The following is a 21968-nucleotide window of genomic DNA, read 5'->3' as shown; positions in this document are numbered from 1 at the left end:
ATCTGGCAAAAACTATATATATATTATAAACTGGCAAAAATAAACTTGTTAAAACCCAGCTTTTGTCTCACGCAGGGTCGGTTGGCTCTAAAAGTATATTTTATCCTGGGATCCAATTTGCCTCAATCCCTCAGTGTTTTAGCTCTCACTTGCTTTGGACCAGCAAATGGGTTGAGCAACAGGTGTTTTGGGCAAGGTGGGGCAGGGGGTGGGGGGGGGGGCGGAGAATGCTAGCCATCTAATCAAAATGTTCAATGCTACCTATTTGCTTAAGGGGCAACCTTCACCCCCATTCCAGACATTAGATGGTCCACTTCGAACATTTTCATTCTAAATAGCTGTAGGTGAGAATTTACAGCTCTATTGCGATTGAGGTCAATAATTGCTCCCCACCCTCTGCTTTCATCAGCTCGACAGCACAGTTTGATTAACACTCTGATGGCCGTCTCATTATGACATTGTATTGAGAAAATTGCTTTCCCCTGCCAAAGTTGTCAGCATGGAACTCATGTCTCCTATTGCCATATTGGACATTCCTGTTTGCAACGCGAGGGGATTGCAGGGAGTTGTAAGGCGAGAGGATGTTTGGGAAGTGTTTGGACTCAAACTGCCTGGTATCAAGGATGGATGATCTCCATCATCCAGAATTGCTCCGAAATCAATCTGAGTATGCTCAAGATCCAAAGAGTCTATATTGGCCTCTGGGTAGTTTGTTGAGTCGAACTTCATGGGGTCCATGCTCGGCATCATCTGGTGCTGCTGTTGAATGGCATAGTTTATTTGTGGTGAATGCATCTGCATAGCGTTTGCCACCTGCTTTCTGAAATGAAGCCTTCTTTCTTGCATTTGCATCTGGCCAGAGAAAAACAACAAGCCTCCATCCTCTGATGACTCTTGGTGACACTGCATTGGTGGGGGATTTATTGGTCTTTCTGGACTGGCTTCTGCTGATTTGTGGCCAGGGCTCATGTGGGATGGACCTAATAAGTACTCTTGCTGAGGTGTAAGGCTGTTCGGTCTGCTGAGAAGCTTTTGGGCTGGAGGAGGGTGAGGCAAGATCCTCGGACTGAAGCACTGATCACCTGGGCTCATCAAAGTCTTTGGTTGGATTTGACCTTCCTGAGAAGATGAACTTAGTACATTTGGTTGGTTTTGGCAGTTCATGTAACTTGGACCCATATAAAGCTGACTTTGAGTTCTGAAGCTGTGAGGAGAAGGGATGTGCATGGCTTTGGGGGCACTGATCTCTGTACTGTCAATATTGATTGCCATTGGTGTTTCGGCACTGTCATTCTTTAGCGGTTGGCCCCACATGAGGGCCTGCTGTGACTGGATGTAGTTCCTCACCATCATCTCTTTGACTTGCATCATTGGTGTGTGGGATCCAGACCATCTCCCTTCCCGCAGTGGGGAGCTCAGCATGCTGGAGCTCATAGGTGCATCAAAGCCACAATTGGATTGTTCCCGGTAGTCACGACTCGTTCCACCTGAACTGGGCAGCATTTGTTTGGGTTGGTTGAAATCTTGCTGGGCTGCCATTGTTTGCTTTATGTTTTGGCACGGGGTTAACACTGGCACGGACTGGTAGATCTGATGCTCAGGCTTGATTTGCTGTTGATATCCAGGGAGTATCCGGTGGCTGTCGGTAAACGCTTGCTGTTGACTCCGGGGATTGGGAGTCACGTTGGCGTTATGTTGGATATAGGCCGTGGGCTGATGGGAAGGATGCGGGCCCTGGTTGACCTGCTGAAGGCACTGACTGGGGTGTGATGGGCTTGGCTGAACAAAGTGCTGGTTTGGAATTTCAATGGGGGCGATATCCATGCTTCCTGAACTTATTTCATTCCACTGAATGGGCATGTTGTTTTCATGAGAACATGCCTGTCGCTGGTTCTGGAATTGAGCACTGCATTGACCCATCTGACACTGGTTTACATTGTAGTGTTGTTGCGTCATGTTGCTGCCCACCATGCACTGTTGGAAAGTATTGATCTGTGTGTTTCCCAGATTTCTATTGGAGTTGCCATAGAGATTCGGATGATGCATATCCATGTGACCATGAGACCCTTGCGTTTGATTGTTGGAAACTTGATCATTTAAGGACGACATGTTGGCCTCTGGATAGTTCATGTACGGCACCATGTTATCGGACATCCCCAAACTGTCTGGATTGTACGTGTCCATGGCCACGGCTTCCATGAGGACGTTTTCAGTGATGCTTGGCGGCCGTGGAGAGTAGATGTGTCGCTGGAGGCTTGTTTCAGAACCGGCAAAAAGTTGCAGGTTGCTGTTCCTCCTTGCCATGGCGGCGGGATTGATGTTGCTGAGGCTGTTGAAGCGTTGCACTTTCGGCACTGATTGTGGGTCGGTCGCCGTGCGCACGGGGTCGCTCGCCCGCCGCATGCTGATGCCGGGGATGTCCTGCGGCCTCGGCGCGCCTGTCCCGTAGCCGCGGAACCCAATCTCGCCGCTTCGACGTGGCAGACCGTGAGGTGGGAACGCGGGCACGGCGGGGCTGTGGTGCTCGCCCTGAAAGGGCGGCCGGGCGTTGGCGCCCATCGGCTCCACGTTGGCCAACGGCGTCGGCGGCGGCCCGCCCGTGGCTGCGGCGTACGTGGCTTTGAGTCGGTACTGCTGCGCGGGCGAGAGGTTGGGCAGCCCCGGGAGCGCGGCACACGGGCCACCCTCGGCGCGCCGCTGCAGAAGGTCAGGGGAGGCGGGGTCGTATGACTCGGCAGAACCGCCATTGTTAGCGCGGCCCCCTCCCAGAGAGACGTCACTGGATCGGCGACTAGACAGGTAAGGAGAAATGGCGGATGATCTTCGGCTGACTGTGTACGCTGAGCTGATGGTGCTCGTGGCACTGCTGCGCCGTTCAGTAAGCTGGTTCCTTGCCGTGGGATCTTTGGCTGATAATTCCATGATTCGGTGACAAGGTAGAACTGAAGATCCACACATGGCGATTTCTCCAAGAGAACCTGCAACGCAGAAGGGAGGACAGTTTATAGTATCCCTTTGCAGGTTACAGAGATTTCCGAAACGATTTTAATTTGGTGCTAGCTTGATATCAATATGAATTAATAAATCGAGTTCGGGTCCGGGGTGATAACGGGGCACGGTGATGACGTCAGCATCGCCAGCACAGCGGAGCAGGGCGCTACGGGTTGCCGTCGCCGCTAAACTCCCGCCGAATATAGCAGGAGTTGTTAGCAGCGCCACGCCCGGGCGCTATCAGGTGGTGCAAACGACCCCATTTCTCGGCCCAGATGTTTTAACATTAATATTTGAACTTTTTCTCACCTATTTTCCCTCCAGTCCTGCGAGGAAGGAGCTAGCTAGTCTCAATTGGCCGTCTAGCTAGTCTCAATTGGCCGTCTAGCTAGTCTCAATTAGCCGTGACAACCCTAGGCTAGGGGTTCAAACCACGTGTCTGTGTATGTGCATAATCTGTGTGTGTATGCAGCGTGGAGGCCCCGCCCGGCGTGAGAACACCAGCGGCAGGTCGGGGCCATAAAAGAAACGACGGCCCTGGACAACGTGGAGGCCCCTTCAGGGTACAGCGCGAGCTGGTGCAGGAGGGTGACGGCAGCGGAGAGTGACATCATCAAGGTCCAGGTCGGTGATTGGAGCGTGGGCAGATACAGCAGGAGCAGCGAGGTCGGGGCGAAGGAGCGGCGAGAGACTGTAGAGGGACGTGATCGGGGCCCAGCGGAGGCGTGAGTTCAGGGCCAGGGGCCCGGGGGCAGCACGGGCCCAGCCCACACTGCGATATGTGTGCGCGCACTAGGTCCGGGCAGCAGAGCAGGTCTCCAGTCGTCCTGGTTAATCCTTGCCACTGGACCAAGACCTAGCTCTGTCAAGCCCGTGTGGTGGCTGGTGTGCAACGGCCACCCCACGTTAAAAAAATCCACGCACAGGCATCTTCCACCCTTCAGGATGTAGTTCGGGACCTTCATTAAAACACCTGTGAACTTATCCTTTTTTGGGCGTGGAAGCAAGTCATCCTCGTTTCGAGGGATCACCTATGATGATGATGATAATCTCAGCTGAGGACAGGATAAGGCTCAGCTCTGATGGCAAACCCTCCCCTCCCTCCATGGTTCAGTAACTCGCTCCCAAGGCTCACATATCAATAATGGCAAATCAGCTGAGGTTCAGGAGACCTGGGAATAGGCAGGCTTGCCCACTCTTGTTGGTTAGTCTGAGGAGATAAATGAAGAAAAGTTTGGGTTACAAATAGAGACAGTTCACGCTCGGATAAATGGTAGGCTCAGGATTTCACTCCTCTGCATTTGCCAGCCTCTGATTTTTTTTGCCTACTGAGCCACGGCTGACACAGCAGAAGCGAACCGTCTCGGCCTAGATGTCTATGGCTCCACGAGACGATCGACAAAGTTCATTCCAGCCCCGCCACCCTCCCCCCCCCGCCAGCCCGTGCTGCATTTGCTCACCCTCGCCCTGTATTGAGGGCAGTTTCACGCCTCGCGATGGTGGCGTCGGCTTGCGTATCTGCTTCAGCTTTCCGATCTTCAGGTTGGCCAGGCGCTGCAGCGCTGTGGCATTCCTCCGCAGCCCAACATCCGCCATCCCCGAGTGAACAGTGGACTCCACGGAGGGAAGGTCTTCAATGTTTGCCAGGTCTTCGAAGCTGCCTCCGCCATTCGCATTCATCTCCACTCCGCTGTCATTGTTGTTGGTGCTTCCCTGGAGTGACGTTTCACTGCTGCTGGATGAATGGCCTCCAGGACTGGGCTGGGACTTCTTAATAAAAAAGAGAAGCGTCTGGTTTATATTCATTTCCAGTCGCGCACACTCTCCTTTTCTGTGCCCGTGAAATAAAGCTTAATTCCTCTCCCCCTTCTCCCCTCCCCCCCACCCCCCCGCAACCTTCTGAATGCGTCAAAACCTTTCTGAACTACTTTAACCATTGCCCCAGGCTGTGCACTGTTGCTCCATATCCAGGCCTCAGCCAATACAAGCCTCTTATAGGTAGATGGGAGACCATGGCCCATGATGACACTCCCTCCCGCTCCTGTGGGCAAGTGCCTGGCCTCTCCCGCTAACAGCATGCCCAACATAATGACCGTCGTGATGGGGCAGTGATGGGCAGCAGCCGGGGTTCTACCATTCTGTGGTGCAGCACACTGGAATGCCGATATATGGCGCCATCAAGCTGCCTTCTTCGTGTCCACCCTTTGGGGGGAAAGAAGGACCGCCAATCGTAATGACAAGTGTGATTCTGGCAGGTGGACAATCTTCTGCTACAATGTATATCAAATGTCGATTTTCATTGGTTGCTGTGAGGCAATAATTAACAACAAGGTGCCTGTATAGCATGGGGTGAAATTCCGTTGCGCCCCGTTTGGGGGCGGTACCATCCGGGAGGCGGGACATTTTGCGCCAGGTGCGGAGGTCCTGCTCCGCTCGCTAAATTCGGGTTACCGTCCCCAAAACGAAGTGGAGGGCAAAATCACGCACTCCACTTCCTGTCTGGGGCGGACGGGTCTGGAGCGAGGCGCAGCCCTACGCACTGGGCCGCTTACGAGGGGCTCGCCCCTTCATTAAAGGGATGGGCCCGAGCTGCAAACTCTGCAGTGAAGAAACGGGCCTCCCTGGACCACCGGGGAGCAGGGTTGCCGTGCCGACAGCCCGGCCCTCAAGGAGAGGGCCGGACTGACCGATCGCGGCACGGACCCCGCGATCGAAGTATCAACGGGGCGCAGAAGAAAGGCGGCAGATTTTGTTTTTCAACAGCTGCCACCTCCCCTTTACGTATCGCCCCACCCCCCGAGCGGCCGGCCCCCGGTTCACGCCCACTGAATCTGTCGCTGCCATCGCCCGGCGCAGCTTCAGGGGGCGAAACCCAGGTTAGGGTCCGAGGCACTAACGGGGCGCTGCACACGGTGATGACGTCATCATCACTAGCACAGCAGAGCGGGGCGCTACGGGTTACCACCGCCGCCAAACTCCCGCCGAATTTAGCGGGCGTCGTTAGCGGCGCCACACCCGGGCAAAAAGTCGGGGGCGCTAATGACCCAATTTCTAGGTTTTAATGCACTAGGGGTCACTCTGGCATCACTTGTGAAGAACAGTCACTTGAGTGAGACACCAGAGGGCTTTTGGCACCCCGTTGAACCATGGCCCAGAATGTGTCAGCACCTTCAGGTGAGGAAGGGGGAGCCTGTCCCAGTGTTTGGTTGATTTTCTTCATTGCAGAAAGTACCTCCCAACAGCGGTCTTTCCGAAGGTGCTTTTTACAACTTTAACAGGTAGAGATCTGAGTCTGAACTACTTCCACTTCTTGTCCCTCCTGTTGATCCACTCTTCTCTAAACCTCAAACGCTGCCCTGCGATGCAGGGCCCTCTAAGCTGACGTGTTTTAGTTGCCAATTGCAACCAGGGCCTAAAGTAAGAGGAGAACAGGAAGATTTCCCCCTGAGGCAGGTGCAGGATTTCGGCCTGCCTGAGCACGAGTGCCCCCATTTTCTTACCATGGTAGTGTCGGACACCATTAACATTCCCTGCATGAAATCTTCCATCTTCTGATTGGCAGTGCTGCCTCCTTCTTCATGGAGAATGTCTCCATCCTGTCCCAACACAGGCCTCAGTCCGTCTTGTGTTATGGAAACCCTCACATTAATGTCACCGCGTTGTTTTTTGGTTATGTGTGCCTCGGGGCCATGCACCGTCTTAACGTGCTTTCGTAATGAGCTGGGATCTGTGTATCGTTTGGTGCAGCACGGGATCTTACAGACATACGGTTTCTGTTGAATGAATGAACAATGTGATTAACTTTCAGTTGCTGGGGGGATGGGGGGTGATGGGGGTGGTGCGGGGGGATTGGGATGGGGTATGGGGGTGGGGGGATGGGGGTAATTGGGGAGATGGGGGGGTGAGGGGGATTGGGATGGGGGATAGTGGATGGGGGGTGATGGGGGGATTGGGGGAGATGGCTTAGCTCTCAGCAGAATCAGTATTTGAACCAATTTGGTCAACTGGCTAAAGGTGAAAGATTTGGTTGTAACTAAGAGTATATATGTTTCAGAGACATGGACTATGTACAGTAGACACCTCAAAGCACTGGAGACGTACCACCAGCGCTGCCTCTGTAAAATCCTGCAAATCCCCTGGGAGGACAGACACATCAACGTCAGTGTTCTCGATCAGGCCAACGTCCCAGCATCGAAGCACTGACCACGCTCGACCAGCTCCAATGGATAGGCCACATTGTCCGCATGCCCGACACAAGACTCCCCAAGCAAGCGCTCTACTCTGAGCTACGACACGGTAAGTAAACCCCAGGAGGGCAGAGGAAATGCTTCAAGGACACCCTCAAAGTCTCCTTGAAAAAATGTAACATCCCCACTGACTCTTGGGAATCTCGGGATCAAGACCGCTCAAAGTGGAGAAGCATCCGAGAAGGCGCTGAACACCTCGAGTCTCTTCGTCGGGAGCACGCGGAAGCCAAGTACAAACAGCGGAAGGAGCGCACGACAACCCAAGCCCCCCACCCACCCGTCCCTCCAACCACCGTCTGCCCCACCTGTGACAGAGACTGTAGGTCCCACATTGGTCTCATCGGTCACCTTATAACTCATGTTAGTATGGAAGCAAGTCATCCTCGACTCCGGGGGACTGCTTAAGAAGAAGAAGGATGTAACTAAACAACATCACATCCAGTCGTGACCTGCAACAAACTGACACAATTAATCAAAGGTTTTGATTTGATTTGGCGGCATCAAACCTTTTGAGATTCAGGGTTTACTGAGATCTTGGGATTGTCTGGTGCTTCACCCCGTAGTGAACTCGCCATCGTTTGGAACTGACTGGCTGGGATATGTGTGTATGAGCACTTAATCTTCCTGTGATGGACCCAGAGGCTCCATTTTGTTTCCGATCACGAGATCCTCTACTATAGATATTCCATCAGAGGGATTTGTCGCTTGCCGGTTGTAATGTATTTGCTTCATGGGTTCTTTGCTTAAGAATTCATAGCAACACAGTTGGTTTATTAGCAAAGGTTTAACAATCACACAACACATTACCAGTTCATCCACCAGCTGCCTCATCGTGGATCCCCCAAATCCAACTGGCTGGGGTTTTATTGAGTCTTGTGAACATCACGTGACTGGCTAAGCCACTCCCAATTCAACAGTTCTACCAACCTGTGAGCATGCTCACCGGTGCATACATTATTGGTATTGTCACTTCTGTGTTAACATTTCTAACAACACCTTGATGCTGATTGCTTATCGGGAGTCCCCCATCAAAAGACTAAAATAGTTTGACTGTTTAACCAGATGATTGGGTCATTTCATTCATTTATCGGCAGTAATGGTGACAATGGAACTCTCATCATCATCATCATAGGCAGTCCCTCGGAATCGAGGAAGACTTGCTTCCACTCTAAGCATGAGTCCTTAGGTGGCTGAACAGTCCAATACGAGAGCCACAGTCTCTGTCACAGGTGGGATAGATAGTCGTTGAGGAAAGGGGTGGGTGGGACTGGTTTGCCGCACGCTCTTTCCGCTGCCTGTGCTTGATTTCTGCGTGCTCTCGGCGATGAGACTCGAGGTGCTCAGCGCCCTCCCGGATGCACTTCCTCCACTTAGGGCAGTCTTTGGCCAGGGACCCCCAGGTGTCGGTGGGGGTGTTGCACTTTATCAGGGAGGCTTTGAGGGTGTCCTTGTAACGTTTCCTCTGCCCACCTGGGGCTCACTTGCCGTGAAGGAGTTCCGAGTAGAGCATCACTTAGGACCCAGCTAGTGGTAGTAAACCCAGGTAATAGAAATAATGAATGTTCATCACTAGGAACACTGTGGCCTGTACTTACAGGGCAGGATTTTGGTGGAAAGCCAGCCTGCTGTGTTTTGCACCACACTCTCAGGGAGAGTCCCACCTTTCCCAGGGAGCCTGTCTTGGGAGTTGTAGGGGAGGACGAAAACCCCCTCATTTTACCCAGAAGGAAAAGGGCTGTGGGATCTGTCTGTGCTGCAATGTGAATTGAAACCGAGACGGTTTGACCTTGGCAGAGCAGTGATTGGACGGGGGAGGACACCGGAGGGCCAATGGTGGGACAGAGTCAGCCCGAAGCATGGGGCTTTCAAGCCAATGGGAGAGCACTTGCTTGAAAACTATGGGACTGACTCATCGCCATTATCGGGCTATTGTCTTCCCCATGTTTACACTATGGAAGGAAATTATGCAGACCTTCAGAAAACTAGGGAACCCAAAACAAACCAAGGGCCTACACAATGGCTACAGGAGGCCAACCCAATCAACCCCTACTCAAACCTTGAGTAGGTTAGAAAAGCTGAATTGGAGGAAAATTATGCAGACCTTAGAAACCAGGGAACCCAAAACAACCCAAGGGCCTATACAATGGCTACAGGAGGCCAATGCAATCAACACCCACTCAAACCTTGAGTAGGTTAACATCAGTGGGAAAAAACCCGCAATAATCTAAAACTGCTGCATTTCTCAAAATCACAATGCCCGATAATGGGAAGGATCGATTTCAGCAGGAGAGGCGGACTGGTTAATCTGGCTATAAAAAGGGATTTCTGACGCATTGTGTGTGGTTCCCTGCCCTCGTGATCCAACAACCAGCAAGCCTCTCGACACTGAAGGAAAACCAGTGTCCGAAGACACCGAAGATAGAAGAAACAAACCACCAGACTGCAGAAGGCACAGTAGTGAGTATAACCTCTGGTCCCCAGAACTCCCAACTCAGTTAGGCCAGGAAAGGTGGGAGGTTGGGCATTGTACTGCTAAACTGGTGTAAAGATTTTCGTAGTGTCCGTTTAGTGGGATTTAGGGGGATTGTTCTGTTGGTGTATTGCTGTTTGTTGAGATACACCTTGTCAAATAAATTAGAAGCCTAAAGTTCCTCTTGGAATCACCTTATCTCAGTTCTATTGTATTACATCTCCTGATCGTGAGTCTTATGTCAGAACAGTGTAAGGGAAGCTAGGAGCGCCTCGAAAACGCTCAACTGTGTGTCACAGGCTAGGGAAGAAGGGGTTAGGAGTGTTTGACACTCACAGGTGCCTCACAGGCGAGGCATAAGCTGTGGGGACGCACGAGTCTCAAAACCCCCTTCATAAGCTGTGGACACAGTCTCTCCAGGGGTGCTCTTGCAGCACTCAGGGTACCTCACAGGCCAGGCATAAGCTGTGAGGGCAGAAGCCCAGAGAGAGACACCCAAGGCACACCAACACTCCCCGAGAACCCCTTACAGAGTAGAATTGGCTCCTTGCAAGTCTCAGGTGGTGGCAGCATGGATGCAGGGCTGGTCCCTTCCCGGCTGGCTGAGGGGGAGCAGCAGGGTTTGGGCGAATTTTCAAATCCGCAGGATGTGGGAGGGCAATCAGTCTCCCATAATGCTAAAACTGAAATCACCTCCCACACACGCTCACCATGGTAACACTAGATGCCAGCAACACGCTGGCATTTCTTGCAGCCAGCGTTGCCATGGCATTAAGGATCGAAAATTTGACACCTAACAGCACTCTGTCATTACCACACAATTTGAATACGCCTGTCCATATTTGGGCGGATGTAACCAGTGGCTCTTGTCATTTCATGCTGATGTGCAGAGCAACTGACATGGACAGCTCGCTACTTTTACACAGAAAATTCAGGTCCATGTGAGTCTCTTTTGATGTGAGCGTGGGTCAGGGATAGAGCGATAATATATCGCCCGGATTCTTCACCCGACGCTCACACCAGCTGTGGAGCATCACAACTTCTATCTTCGACAGCTTTTAATATCATCACTTTCGAAGGCAATAGTTGGCAAAGTGCACTAGCCCACTCATAAACCTTCAGGTGATGATCATGTGGGGTACGGCAGCATAGTGCTTATGATCCGGAGACGTGACTTCAAATCCCACCGCGGCAGCTGGGGAATTTAAATTCAGTTAATTAAATAAATCTGGAATAAAAAGCTAAGTGTCAGTAATGGTGACCATGGAACTCTCATCATCATCATCATAGGCAGTCCCTCGGAATCGAGGAAGACTTGCTTCCACTCTTAAAATGAGTCCTTAGGTGGCTGAACAGTCCAATACGAGAACCACAGTCCCTGTCACACATGAAACTATCAGGCTGTTGGACAAACCCATCTGGTTCACTAAAGGGAAGGAAATCTGCCGTCCTTACCCGGTCTGGCCTATTTGTGACTCCAAATCCTCAGCTATGTGATTGACTCTTAACTGCCCTCTCAAATAGCGACTCACCACCAGCTTCTCGAGGGCAAATAGGGACTGCCAATCAATGCTGGCCTTGCCAGCGATGCCCACATCCCGTGAACAAATAAAAAGAAAATGCAGTTTTGAGGGAATTTCTGAACAGATTGCCCCACCAGTATGTAATGCACCTGTTACATGGTACTGTAAGTATAAGCTCTAAAGTGCAGATATGAAAATGAAAGTTCATTTTGTTCAACTCTGTTCTGTTCCTTATAATAAGCAGGTGCAAGTTAGTAATGTTTTCAATAAAGTTTTCTTGGCAACAAAGCAAGCCCCACTCTCACCCATGCTACCCCCTCTCCAGCTCTATGCTGCCCCATGCCAACCCCATGCCCTTTCCCTTGCCATCCTTTTCCCTGGCAATGTCACCCTCAGTACTGCCCCACTCTATCCCCTGCCCATGTTACCTGCTGCCCTGCCAAATGCTACCCTCCACCCTTATGCTACCCCATGTTACCCATTGCCCTACCTGATACCACCCCGCCCTGCCCGAGAGGACCTCCTGCCCTCCCGATGCAACCTTCTACCCTGCCCCCATGCTATTCCATGCTAGCTATTGCTCGACCTTATACCTCCCTCTCCCTGCCCTACCCCATGCTAAGCCCTGCCCTACCCAGGCTGCCCCTGCTCTACCCAGGCTGCCCTTCCCCCTACCCAGGCTGCCCCTGCCCTACCCAAGCTGCCCTTCCCCCTACCCAGGCAGACCCTGCCCTACCCAGGATGCCCTTCCCCCTACCCAGGCAGACCCTGCCCTACCCAGGCTGCCCCTGCACTACCCAGGCTGCCCCTGCCCTACCCAGGCTGCCCTTCCCCCTCCCTAGGCAGACCCTGCCCTACCCAGGATATCCTTCCCCCTACCCAGGCAGCCCTCTGCCCTACCCAGGCTGCCCCTGCACTACCCAGGCTGCCCCTGCCCTTCCCAGGCTGCCCTTCCCGGTTTAACATTTGGCAAAAGGCAGTGAACATAAATACAATACACTGTCTTGTTGTCATTAACTGGGTCACAGAAGTAACTGGAGTGTGAAGGCCGTACCTCATTGGAATGGGTCCTGTTCTGGTGTTTGGCTCGGTCCGAAGCATTAGAGAATGCCTTATTGCAGCCCTCATGCTCACAGACGTATGGTTTCTCTCCAGTGTGAGACCTCAGGTGGGTTTTCAGGTTCTCTAGCCTGGAGTAGGCCTTAATGCAACCTTCAAACTGGAAATATGCACACGCACACATATTGTAAGGGTGGATTTTATAAATGAGCTGTGTTTGTTAGCTTGTAATCAGATGAATCAATGTAAACAGGGACTTACTGTACATTTGTGTGGTTTCTCTCCTGTGTGTCGCCTCATGTGGACCACTAGCATGTACTGGGCCTTAAACGGCCTCTGCTCTCTTGAACACTCTTGCCAGTGGCAGACAAACTCCTTCTTCTCTCCGTGAATGTGCTCATTATTAATGTGCTGCAAATTATAGAAATAAAGTCAAAGATGTACAGACACTGAGCCAAATCTGCTTTTGCCACTAAAATCGGACCAATGACAACAGATCTTAAATCATGAGTGTGATAGTTTAAAGTGCCGAACAATTTATCCCTATAGCATTGGTTTTTCCATTTTTCACCCTCCCCACACCCATACTCTTGCTGAGTTAAAGTTACCCAGGTTCTGAAAACCCTCCAACATCTTAGAAACATAGAAATTTACAGCGCAGAAGGAGGCCATTTTGCCCCAGCGTGTCCGCGCCGGCCGACAAAGAGCCACACGGCCCTCGGTTACATATAAACCTATGAACAATGAACAATGACGGAAAGGCAAAGAGCACCCAGCACAACCAGACCGCCTCACACAACTGCGACACCCCTTATACTGAAACATTCTACACTCCACCCCAACCGGAGCCGTGTGGTCGCCTGGGAGAGGCAAAAACCAGATAAAAACACAGGCCAATTGGGGAAAGAAATCTGCGAAAATTCCTCTCTGACCCATCCAGTCGATTGAAACTAGTCCAGGAGATCACCTTGGCCATATTCGATTCCCTACCATCGTATCTGCACCAGCCAACAAGAGGTTATCCAGTCTAATCCCAATTACCAGCTCTAGGTCCGTAACCCTGTATGCTACGGCACTTTAAGTGTCCATCCAAGCACCTTTTAATTGTTTCAGGCAGTGAGTTCCAGACCCCCACAACCCTTTGTGTGAAGAAGCCTCCCCTCAAATCCCCTCTGAACCTTCCATCACCCACCTTAAAACTATGCCCCCTCGTAATACACCCCTCCACCAATGGAAATAGGCCCTTGCTATCCACTATATCCAGGCCCCTCAAAATTTTGTACACCTCAATAAGGTCTCCTCTCAATCTCCTCTGTTCCAATGAGAACAAACCCAGCCTATCCAATCTGTCCTCATAGCTAAGATTCTCCATTCCAGCAGCATCCTCGTAAATCTCCACTGCGTCCTCTCTAGTGCAATCACATCCTTCCTATAATACGGCGACCAGAACTGCACACAGTACTCCAGCTGTGGCCTAACCAGAGTATTATACAATTTAAGCATAACCTCCCTGCTCTTGTATTCTATGCCTCGGCCAATAAAGGCAAGCATTCCGTATGCCTTCTTAACCACCTTATATAACTGGCCTGCTACTTCCAGGGATCTGTGGACAAGCACTTCAAGGTCCCTTTGTTCATCTACACTATTAAGTGGCCTACCGCTTAATGTGTATACCCTTTCCTTATTAGCCCTCCCAAAGTGCATTACCTCACACTTCTCTGAATTAAATTCCATTTGTCACTGCTCTGCCCACCTGACCAGTAGATTGATATCCTCCTGCAGTCCATGACTTTCATCTTCATTATCAACCACACAGCCAATTTTAGTGTCATCTGTAAACTTCTTAATCATACTCCCTATATTCAAATCTAAATCATTGATATATACCACAAAAAGCGAGGGACCCGGTACTGAGCCCTGTGGAACCCCACTGGAAACATCCTTCCAGTCACAAAAACATCCATCAACCATTACCCTTTGCTTCCTACCTCTAAGCCAATTTTGGATCCAACTAGCCACTTTGCTCTGGATCCCATGGGTTTTAACCTTTGTGACCAGTCTACCATGTGGGACTTTATCAAAAGCTTTGCTAAAGTCCATATACACTATATCGAACGCACATCCTCTTGGTTACCTCCTCAAAAAATTCAATCAGGTTAGTCAAACATGATCTTCCCTTAACAAATCCGTGCTGACTGTCCCTAATTAATCCTTGCCTTTCCAAATGTAGATTTATCCTGTCTGTCAGGATTTTTTCCAACAAATTTTCCAACCACTGAGGTTAGGCTGACAGGCCTGTAATTACACGACCTATCCCTTTCTCCCTTCTTAAACAAGGGTACCACATTAGCAGTCCTCCAGTCCTCCAGCACCATGCCCAAATCCAAAGAGGACTGGAAAATGATGGTCAAGGCCTCTGCTATTTCCGCTTTTACTTCGCTCAATAGCCTGGGATGCATTTTATCCGAGCCTGGGACTTATCTACTTTCAAATCATAGAAATTTACAACACGGAAGGAGGCCATTCGACCCATCGTGTCCATGCCGGCCGACCACGAGCTATCCAGCCTAATCCCAGTTTCCAGCTCTCGGTCCGTTGCCCTGTAGGTTACGGCACTTTATACATAGAAACATTGAAACATAGAAACATAGAAACATAGAAAATAGGTGCAGGAGTAGGCCATTCAGCCCTTCGAGCCTGCACCGCCATTCAATATGATCATGGCTGATCATTCCCTCAGTACCCCTTTCCTGATTTCTCTCCATACCCCTTGATCCCCTTAGCCGTAAGGGCCATATCTAACTCCCTCTTGAATATATCCAATGAACTGGCATCAACAACTCTCTGCGGCAGGAATTCTATAGGATAACAATTCTCTGAGTGAAGAAGTTTCTCCTCATCTCAGTCCTAAATAGTCTACACCTTATCCTAAGACTATGTACCCTGGTTCTAGACTTCCCCAACATCGGGAACATTCTTCCCACATCTAATCTGACCAGTCCCGTCAGAATCTTATATGATTCTATGAGATCCCCTCTCGTCCTTCTAAACTCCAGTGAATAAAGGCCCAGTTGATCCAGTCTCTCCTCATATGTCAGTCCAACCATCCCTGGAAACAGTCTGGCGAACCTTCGCTGCACTCCCTCAATAGTAAGAACGTCTTTCCTCAGATTAGGAGACCAAAATGGAACACAATATTCCAGCTGAGGCCTCACTAAGGCCCTGTACAACTGCAGTAAGACCTCCATGCTCCTATACTCAAATCCCCTAGCTATGAAGGCCAACATACCATTTGCCTTCTCCACCGCCTGCTGTACCTGCATGCCCACTTTCAGTGACTGATGAACTATGACACCCCGGTCTTGTTGCATCTCCCCTTTTCCTAATCTGCCACCATTCAGATAATATTCTGCCTTCGTGTTTTTGGCCCCAAAATGTATATCCTCACATTTATCCACATTATACTGCATCTGCCATGCATTTGCCCACTCACCTAACCTGTCCAAGTCACCCTGCAGCCTATTAGCGTCCTCCTCACAGCTCACACCGCCACCCAGTTTAGTGTCATCCGCAAACTTGGAGATATTACACTCAATTCCTTCATCTAAATCATTAATGTATATTGTAAAGAGCTGGGGTCCCAGCACTGAGCCCTGTGGCACTCCACTAGTCACTGCCTGCCATTCTGAAAAGGACCCGTTTATCCCGACTCTCTGCTTCCTGTCTGCCAACCAGTTCTCTATCCACATCCGTACATTATCCCCAATACCATGCACTTTGATTTTGCACACCAATCTCTTGTGTGGGACCTTGTCAAAAACCTTTTGAAAGTCCAAATACACCACATCCACTGGTTCTCCCTTGTCCACTCTGCTAGTTACATACTCAAAAAATTCCAGAAGATTCGTCAAGCATGATTTTCCTTTCATAAATCCATGCTGACTTGGTCCGATCCTGTCACTGCTTTCCAAATGCGCTGCAATTTCATCCATAATGATTGATTCCAACATTTTCCCCACTACTGATGTCAGGCTAACCGGTCTATAATTACCCGTTTTCTCTCTCCCTCCTTTTTTAAAAAGTGGTGTTACATTAGCTACCCTCCAGTCCATAGGAACTGATCCAGAGTCGATAGACTGTTGGAAAATGATAACCAATGCATCCACTATTTCTAGGGCCACTTCCTTAAGTACTCTGGGATGCAGACAATCAGGCCCCGGGGATTTATCAGCCTTCAATCCCATCAATTTCCCCAACACAATTTCCCGCCTAATAAGGATATCCTTCAGTTCCTCCTTCTCACTAGACCCACTGTCCCCGAGTACATTCAGAAGGTTATTTGTGTCTTCCTTCGTGAAGACAGAATCGAAGTATTTGTTCAATTGGTCTGCCAGTTCTTTGTTCCCCATTATAAATTCGCCTGAATCCGACTGCAAGGGACCTACGTTTGCCTTCACTAATCTTTTTCTCTTCACATATTTATAGAAGCTTTTGCAGTCAGTTTTTATGTTCCCTGCAAGCTTCCTCTTGTACTCTATTTTCCCCCTCTTAATTAAACCCTTAGTCCTCCTCTGTTGAATTCTAAATTTCTCCCAGTTCTCAAGTTTGTTGCTTTTTCTAGCCAATTTATATGCCTCTTCCTTGGCTTTAACATTATCCTTAATTTCCCTTAAGTGCACATCCAAGTACTTTTTAAATGTGGTAAGGGGTTCTGCCTCTACCACCCTTTCAGGCAGTGAGTTCCAGACCCCCACCACCCTCTGGGTGAAGAAATTTCCCCTCAAATCCCCTCTAAATCTCCCCCAAGTACTTTAAATCTATGCTCCCTGGTTGTTGACCCCTCTTCTAAGGGAAATAGCTCCTTCCTATACACTCTATCTAGACCCCTCATAATTTTATACACCTCAATAAGGTCTCCCCTCAGCCTCCTCTGTTCCAAAGAAAACATCCCTCGCCTATCCAATCTTTCCTCATAGCTAAAATTCTCCAGTGCTGGCAACATCCACGTAAATCTTCTCTGTACCCTTTCCAATGCAATCACATCCTTCCTGTAATGTGGTGACCAGAACTGTACACAGTACTCTAGCTGTGGCCTAACTAGTGTTTTATATAGTTCAAGTATAACCTCCCAGCTCCTATATTATATGCCTTGACTAATAAAGCAAAGTATCCCCTATGCCTCCTGAACGCATTGGAAGCGCATTGGAACCAGTTCTTGGGGAGGTGGGACCAGTACAAACTGGACGGTCTGCACCTGGGCAGGACCGGAACCAATGTCCTAGGGGGAGTGTTTGCTATTGCTGTTGGGGAGGGGTTAAACTAATATGGCAGGGGGATGGATATGATGTAATTGGCATCACAGAGACATGGCTCCAGGGTGACCAAGGCTGGGAACTCAACATCCAGGAGTATTCAACATTTAGGAAGGATAGACAGAAGGGCAAAGGAGGCGGGGTGGCGTTGCTGGTTAAAGAGAAAATTAATGCAATAGTAAGGAAGGACATTGGCTTGGATGATGTGGAATCGGTATGGCTGGAACTACGGAATACCAAAGGGCAGAAAACACTGGTGGGAGTTGTGTACAGACCACCAAACAGTAGTAGTGAGGTTGGGGACAGCATCAAACAAGAAATAAGGGATGTGTACAATAAAGGTACAGCAGTAATCATGGGCGACTTTAATTTACACATAGATTGAGCTAGCCAAACTGGTAGCAATGTGGTGGAGGAGGATTTCCTAGAGTGTATTAGGAATGGTTTTCTTGACCAATATGTCAAGGAACCAACTAGAGAGCTGGCCATCCTAGACTGGGTGATGTGTAATGAGAAGGGACTAATTAGCAATCTTGTTGTGCGAGGCCCCTTGGGGAAGAGTGATCATAATATGGTAGAATTCTTTATTAAGATGGAGAGTGACACAATTAATTCAGAAACTATGGTCCTGAACTTAAGGAAAGCTAACTTCGATGGTATGAGACGTGAATTGGCTCGAATAAACTGCCAAATGATACTTAAGGGGTTGACGGTGGATAAGCAATGGCAAACATTTATAGATCACATGGATGAAATTCAACAATTGTACATCCCTGTCTGGAGTAAAAATAAAACAGGGAAGGTGGCTCAACCGTGGCTAACAAGGGAAATTAAGGATAGTGTTAGATCCAAGAAAGTGGCATATAAATTGACCAGAAAAAGCAGCAAACCTGAGGACTGGGAGAAATTTAGAATTCAGCAGAGGAGGACAAAGGATTTAATTAGGAAGGGGAAAATAGAGTACAAGGGGAAGCTTGCCGGGAACATAAAAACTGACTGCAAAAGGTTCTATAGATATGTGAAGAGAAAAAGATTAGTGAAGACAAACGTAGGTCCCTTGCAGTCGGAGTCAGGTGAATTTATAATGGGGAACAAAGAAATGGCAGACCAATTGAACAAATACTTTGGTTCTGTCTTCACGAAGGAAGACACAAATAACCTTCCGGAAGTACTGGGGAACCGAGGGTCTAGTGAGAAGGAGGAACTGAAGGATATCCTTATTAGGTGGGAAATTGTGTTGGGGAAATTGATGGGATTGAAGGCTGATAAATCCCCAGGGCCTGATTGTCTGCATCCAGAGTACTTAAGGAAGTGGCCCTAGAAATAGTGGATGCATTGGTAATCATTTTCCAACAGTCTATCGACTCTGGATCAGTTCCTATGGACTGGGGGTAGCTAATGTAACACCACTTTTAAAAAAAAGGAGCGAGAGAGACATCAGTAGTGGGGAAAATGTTGGAATCAATTATTAAGATGAAATTGCAGCGCATTTGGAAAGCAGTGACCGGATCGGTCCAAGTCAGCATAGATTTATGAAAGCGAAATCATGCTTGACAAATCTTCTGGAATTTTTTGAGGATGTAACTAGTAGAGTGGACAAGGGAGAACCAGTGGATGTGGTGTATTTGGACTTTCAAAAGGCTTTTGACAAGGTCCCACACAAGAGATTGGTGTGCAAAATTAAAGCACATGGTATTGGGGGTAATGTACTGACGTGGATAGAGAACTGGTTGGCAGACAGGAAGCAGAGAGTTGGGATAAATGGGTCTTTTTTGGAATGGGAGGCAGTGACTAGTGGGGTGCTGCAGGGCTCAGTGCTGGGACCCCAGCTCTTTACAATATACATTAATGATTTGGATGAAGGAATTGAGTGTAATATCTCCAAGTTTGCAGATAACACTAAACTGGGTGGCAGTGTGAGCTGTGAGGAGGATGCTAAGAGGCTGCAGGGTGATTTGGACAGGTTAGGTGAGTGGGCAAATGCATGGCAGATGCAATATAATGTGGATAAATGTGAGGTTATCCACTTTAGTGGCAAAAACACAAAGGCAGAATATTATCTGAATGGCGGCAGATAAGGAAAAGGGGAGGTGCAACGAGACCTGGGTGTCATGGTTCGTCAGTCACTGAAAGTTGGCATGCAGGTACAGCAGGCGGTGAAGAAGGCAAATGGCATGTTGGTCTTCATAGCTAGGGGATTTGAGTATAGGAGCAGGGAGGTCTTATTGCATTTGTACAAGGCCTTGGTGAGGCCTCACCTGGAATATTGTGTTCAGTTTTGGTCTCCTAATCTGAGGAAGGACGTTCTTGCTATTGAGGGAGTGCAGCGAAGGTTCACCAGACTGATTCCAGGGATGGCTGGACTGACGTATGAGGAGAGACTGGATCGACTAGGCCTGTATTCTAAGATTATGCCCCCTAGTTCTAGTCTCCCCCATCAGTGGAAACATTCGCTCTGCATCCACCTTGTCAAGCCCCCTCATAACCTTACACGTTTCGATAAGATCATCTCTCATTCTTCTGAATTGCAATGAGTAGAGGCCCAACCTACTCAACCTTTCCTCATAACTCAACCCCTTCATCTCCGGAATCAACCTAGTGAGCCTTCTCTGAACTGCCTCCAAAGCAAGTATATCCTTTCGTAAATATGGAAACCCAAACTGCACGCAGTATTCCAGGTGTGGCCTCACCAATACCCTGTATAACTGTAGCAAGACTTCCCTGCTTTTATACTCCATCCCCTTTGCAATAAAGGCCAAGATCACTTGCTGTACCTGCATACTATCCTTTTGTGTTTCATGCACCAGGACCCCCAGGTCCCGCTGTACTGCGGCACTTTGCAATCTTTCTCCATTTAAATAATAACTTGCTCTTTGATTTTTTTCTGCCAAAGTGCATGACCTCATAATTTCCAACATTATACTCCATCTGCCAAATTTTTGCCCACACACTTAGCCTGTCTATGTCCTTTTGCAGAGTATATGTGTCCTCCTCCCACATTGCTTTTCCTCCCATCTTTATATCATCAGCAAACTTGGTCCCTCTGTTCCTCTACACTTCTCAGTGTCCTACCATTTAATGTGTATTCCATTGCCTTGTTAGCCCTCCCCAAATGCATTACCTCACACTTCTCCGGATTGAATTACATTTGCCACTGTTCTGCCCACCTGACCAGTTCATTGATATCTTCCTGCAGTCTACAGCTTTCTTCTTCATTATCAACCACTCAGCCAATTTTTGTATAATCTGCAAACTTCTTAATCATGCCCCCTACATTGAAGTCTAAATTATTGATGTGTACCACAAAAGCAGGGTACCTAGCATTGAGCCCTGCAGAACCCCACTGGAAACAGCCTTCCAGTCACAAAAACACCCATCAACCATTACCCTTTGCTTCCTGTCTCTGAGCCAATTTGGATCCTACTTGCCACTTTACCCTTGATCCCTTGCGCTTTTACTTTCGTGACCAATCTGCCACGTGGGACCTTGTCAAAGGCCTTGCTGAAATGCATGTAGACTGCATAAGAATATAAGAACATAAGAAATAGGAGCAGAAGTAGGCCAATTGACTCCTCGAGCCTGCTCCGCCATTCAACAAGATCATGGCTGATCTGGCCGTGGACTCAGCTCCACTTACCCGCCCGCTCCCCATTACCCTTAATTCCCTTATTGGTTAAAAATCTATCTATCTGTGATTTGAATACATTCAATGAGCTAGCCTCAACTGCTTCCTTGGGCAGAGAATTCCACAGATTCACAACCCTCTGGGAGAAGAAATTCCTTCTCAACTCGGTTTTAAATTGGCTCCCCCGTATTTTGAGGCTGTGCCCCCTAGTTCAAGTCTCCCCGACCAGTGGAAACAACCTCTCTGCCTCTATCTTGTCTATCCCTTTCATTATTTTAAATGTTTCTATAAGATCACCCCTCATCCTTCTGAACTCCAATGAGTAAAGACCCAGTCTACTCAATCTATCATCATAAGGTAACCCCCTCATCTCCGGAATCAGCCTAGTGAATCGTCTCTGTACCCCCTCCAAAGCTTGTATATCCTTCCTTAAGTAAGATGACCAAAACTGCACGCAGTACTCCAGGTGCGGCCTTACCAATACCCTATACAGTTGCAGCAGGACCTCCCTGCTTTTGTACTCCATCCCTCTCGCAATGAAGGCCAACATTCCATTCGCCTTCCTGATTACCTGCTGCACCTGCAAACTAACTTTTTGGGATTCATGCACAAGGACCCCCAGGTCCCTCTGCACACAAAGAAGACCAATTTCTCCCCCAAAGAGTTATAAGCACCAAGCAAAATGGACCTGACCAATTCCGATGGACAAACTAGAATCCTCAATGGGATCGGTTAAAGTAC

General features: G+C 49.0%; 1 protein-coding gene across 1 annotated transcript in view; it reads right to left on the bottom strand.

The window, feature by feature from the left end:
* Positions 1–450: 450 nt before the first annotated feature.
* The window catches only part of gli1 (GLI family zinc finger 1), a 39834-nt gene continuing 18316 nt past the window's right edge, over positions 451–21968 (bottom strand). The window contains exons 7-11 of the mRNA XM_070869288.1: positions 12552–12701; positions 12286–12450; positions 6492–6764; positions 4452–4761; positions 451–2978 (exon numbers count right to left, since the gene is read on the bottom strand). Coding sequence (XP_070725389.1) covers positions 451–2978; positions 4452–4761; positions 6492–6764; positions 12286–12450; positions 12552–12701 — 3426 coding nt within the window. The remainder of the gene's footprint in view (positions 2979–4451; positions 4762–6491; positions 6765–12285; positions 12451–12551; positions 12702–21968) is intronic.

The sequence above is a fragment of the Pristiophorus japonicus genome, chromosome X, assembly GCF_044704955.1.
Source record: "Pristiophorus japonicus isolate sPriJap1 chromosome X, sPriJap1.hap1, whole genome shotgun sequence".
NCBI lineage: Eukaryota > Metazoa > Chordata > Chondrichthyes > Pristiophoridae > Pristiophorus > Pristiophorus japonicus.
Note: the sequence above shows the minus strand (reverse complement) of the source record. Positions and strands in the feature narration are given on the sequence as shown.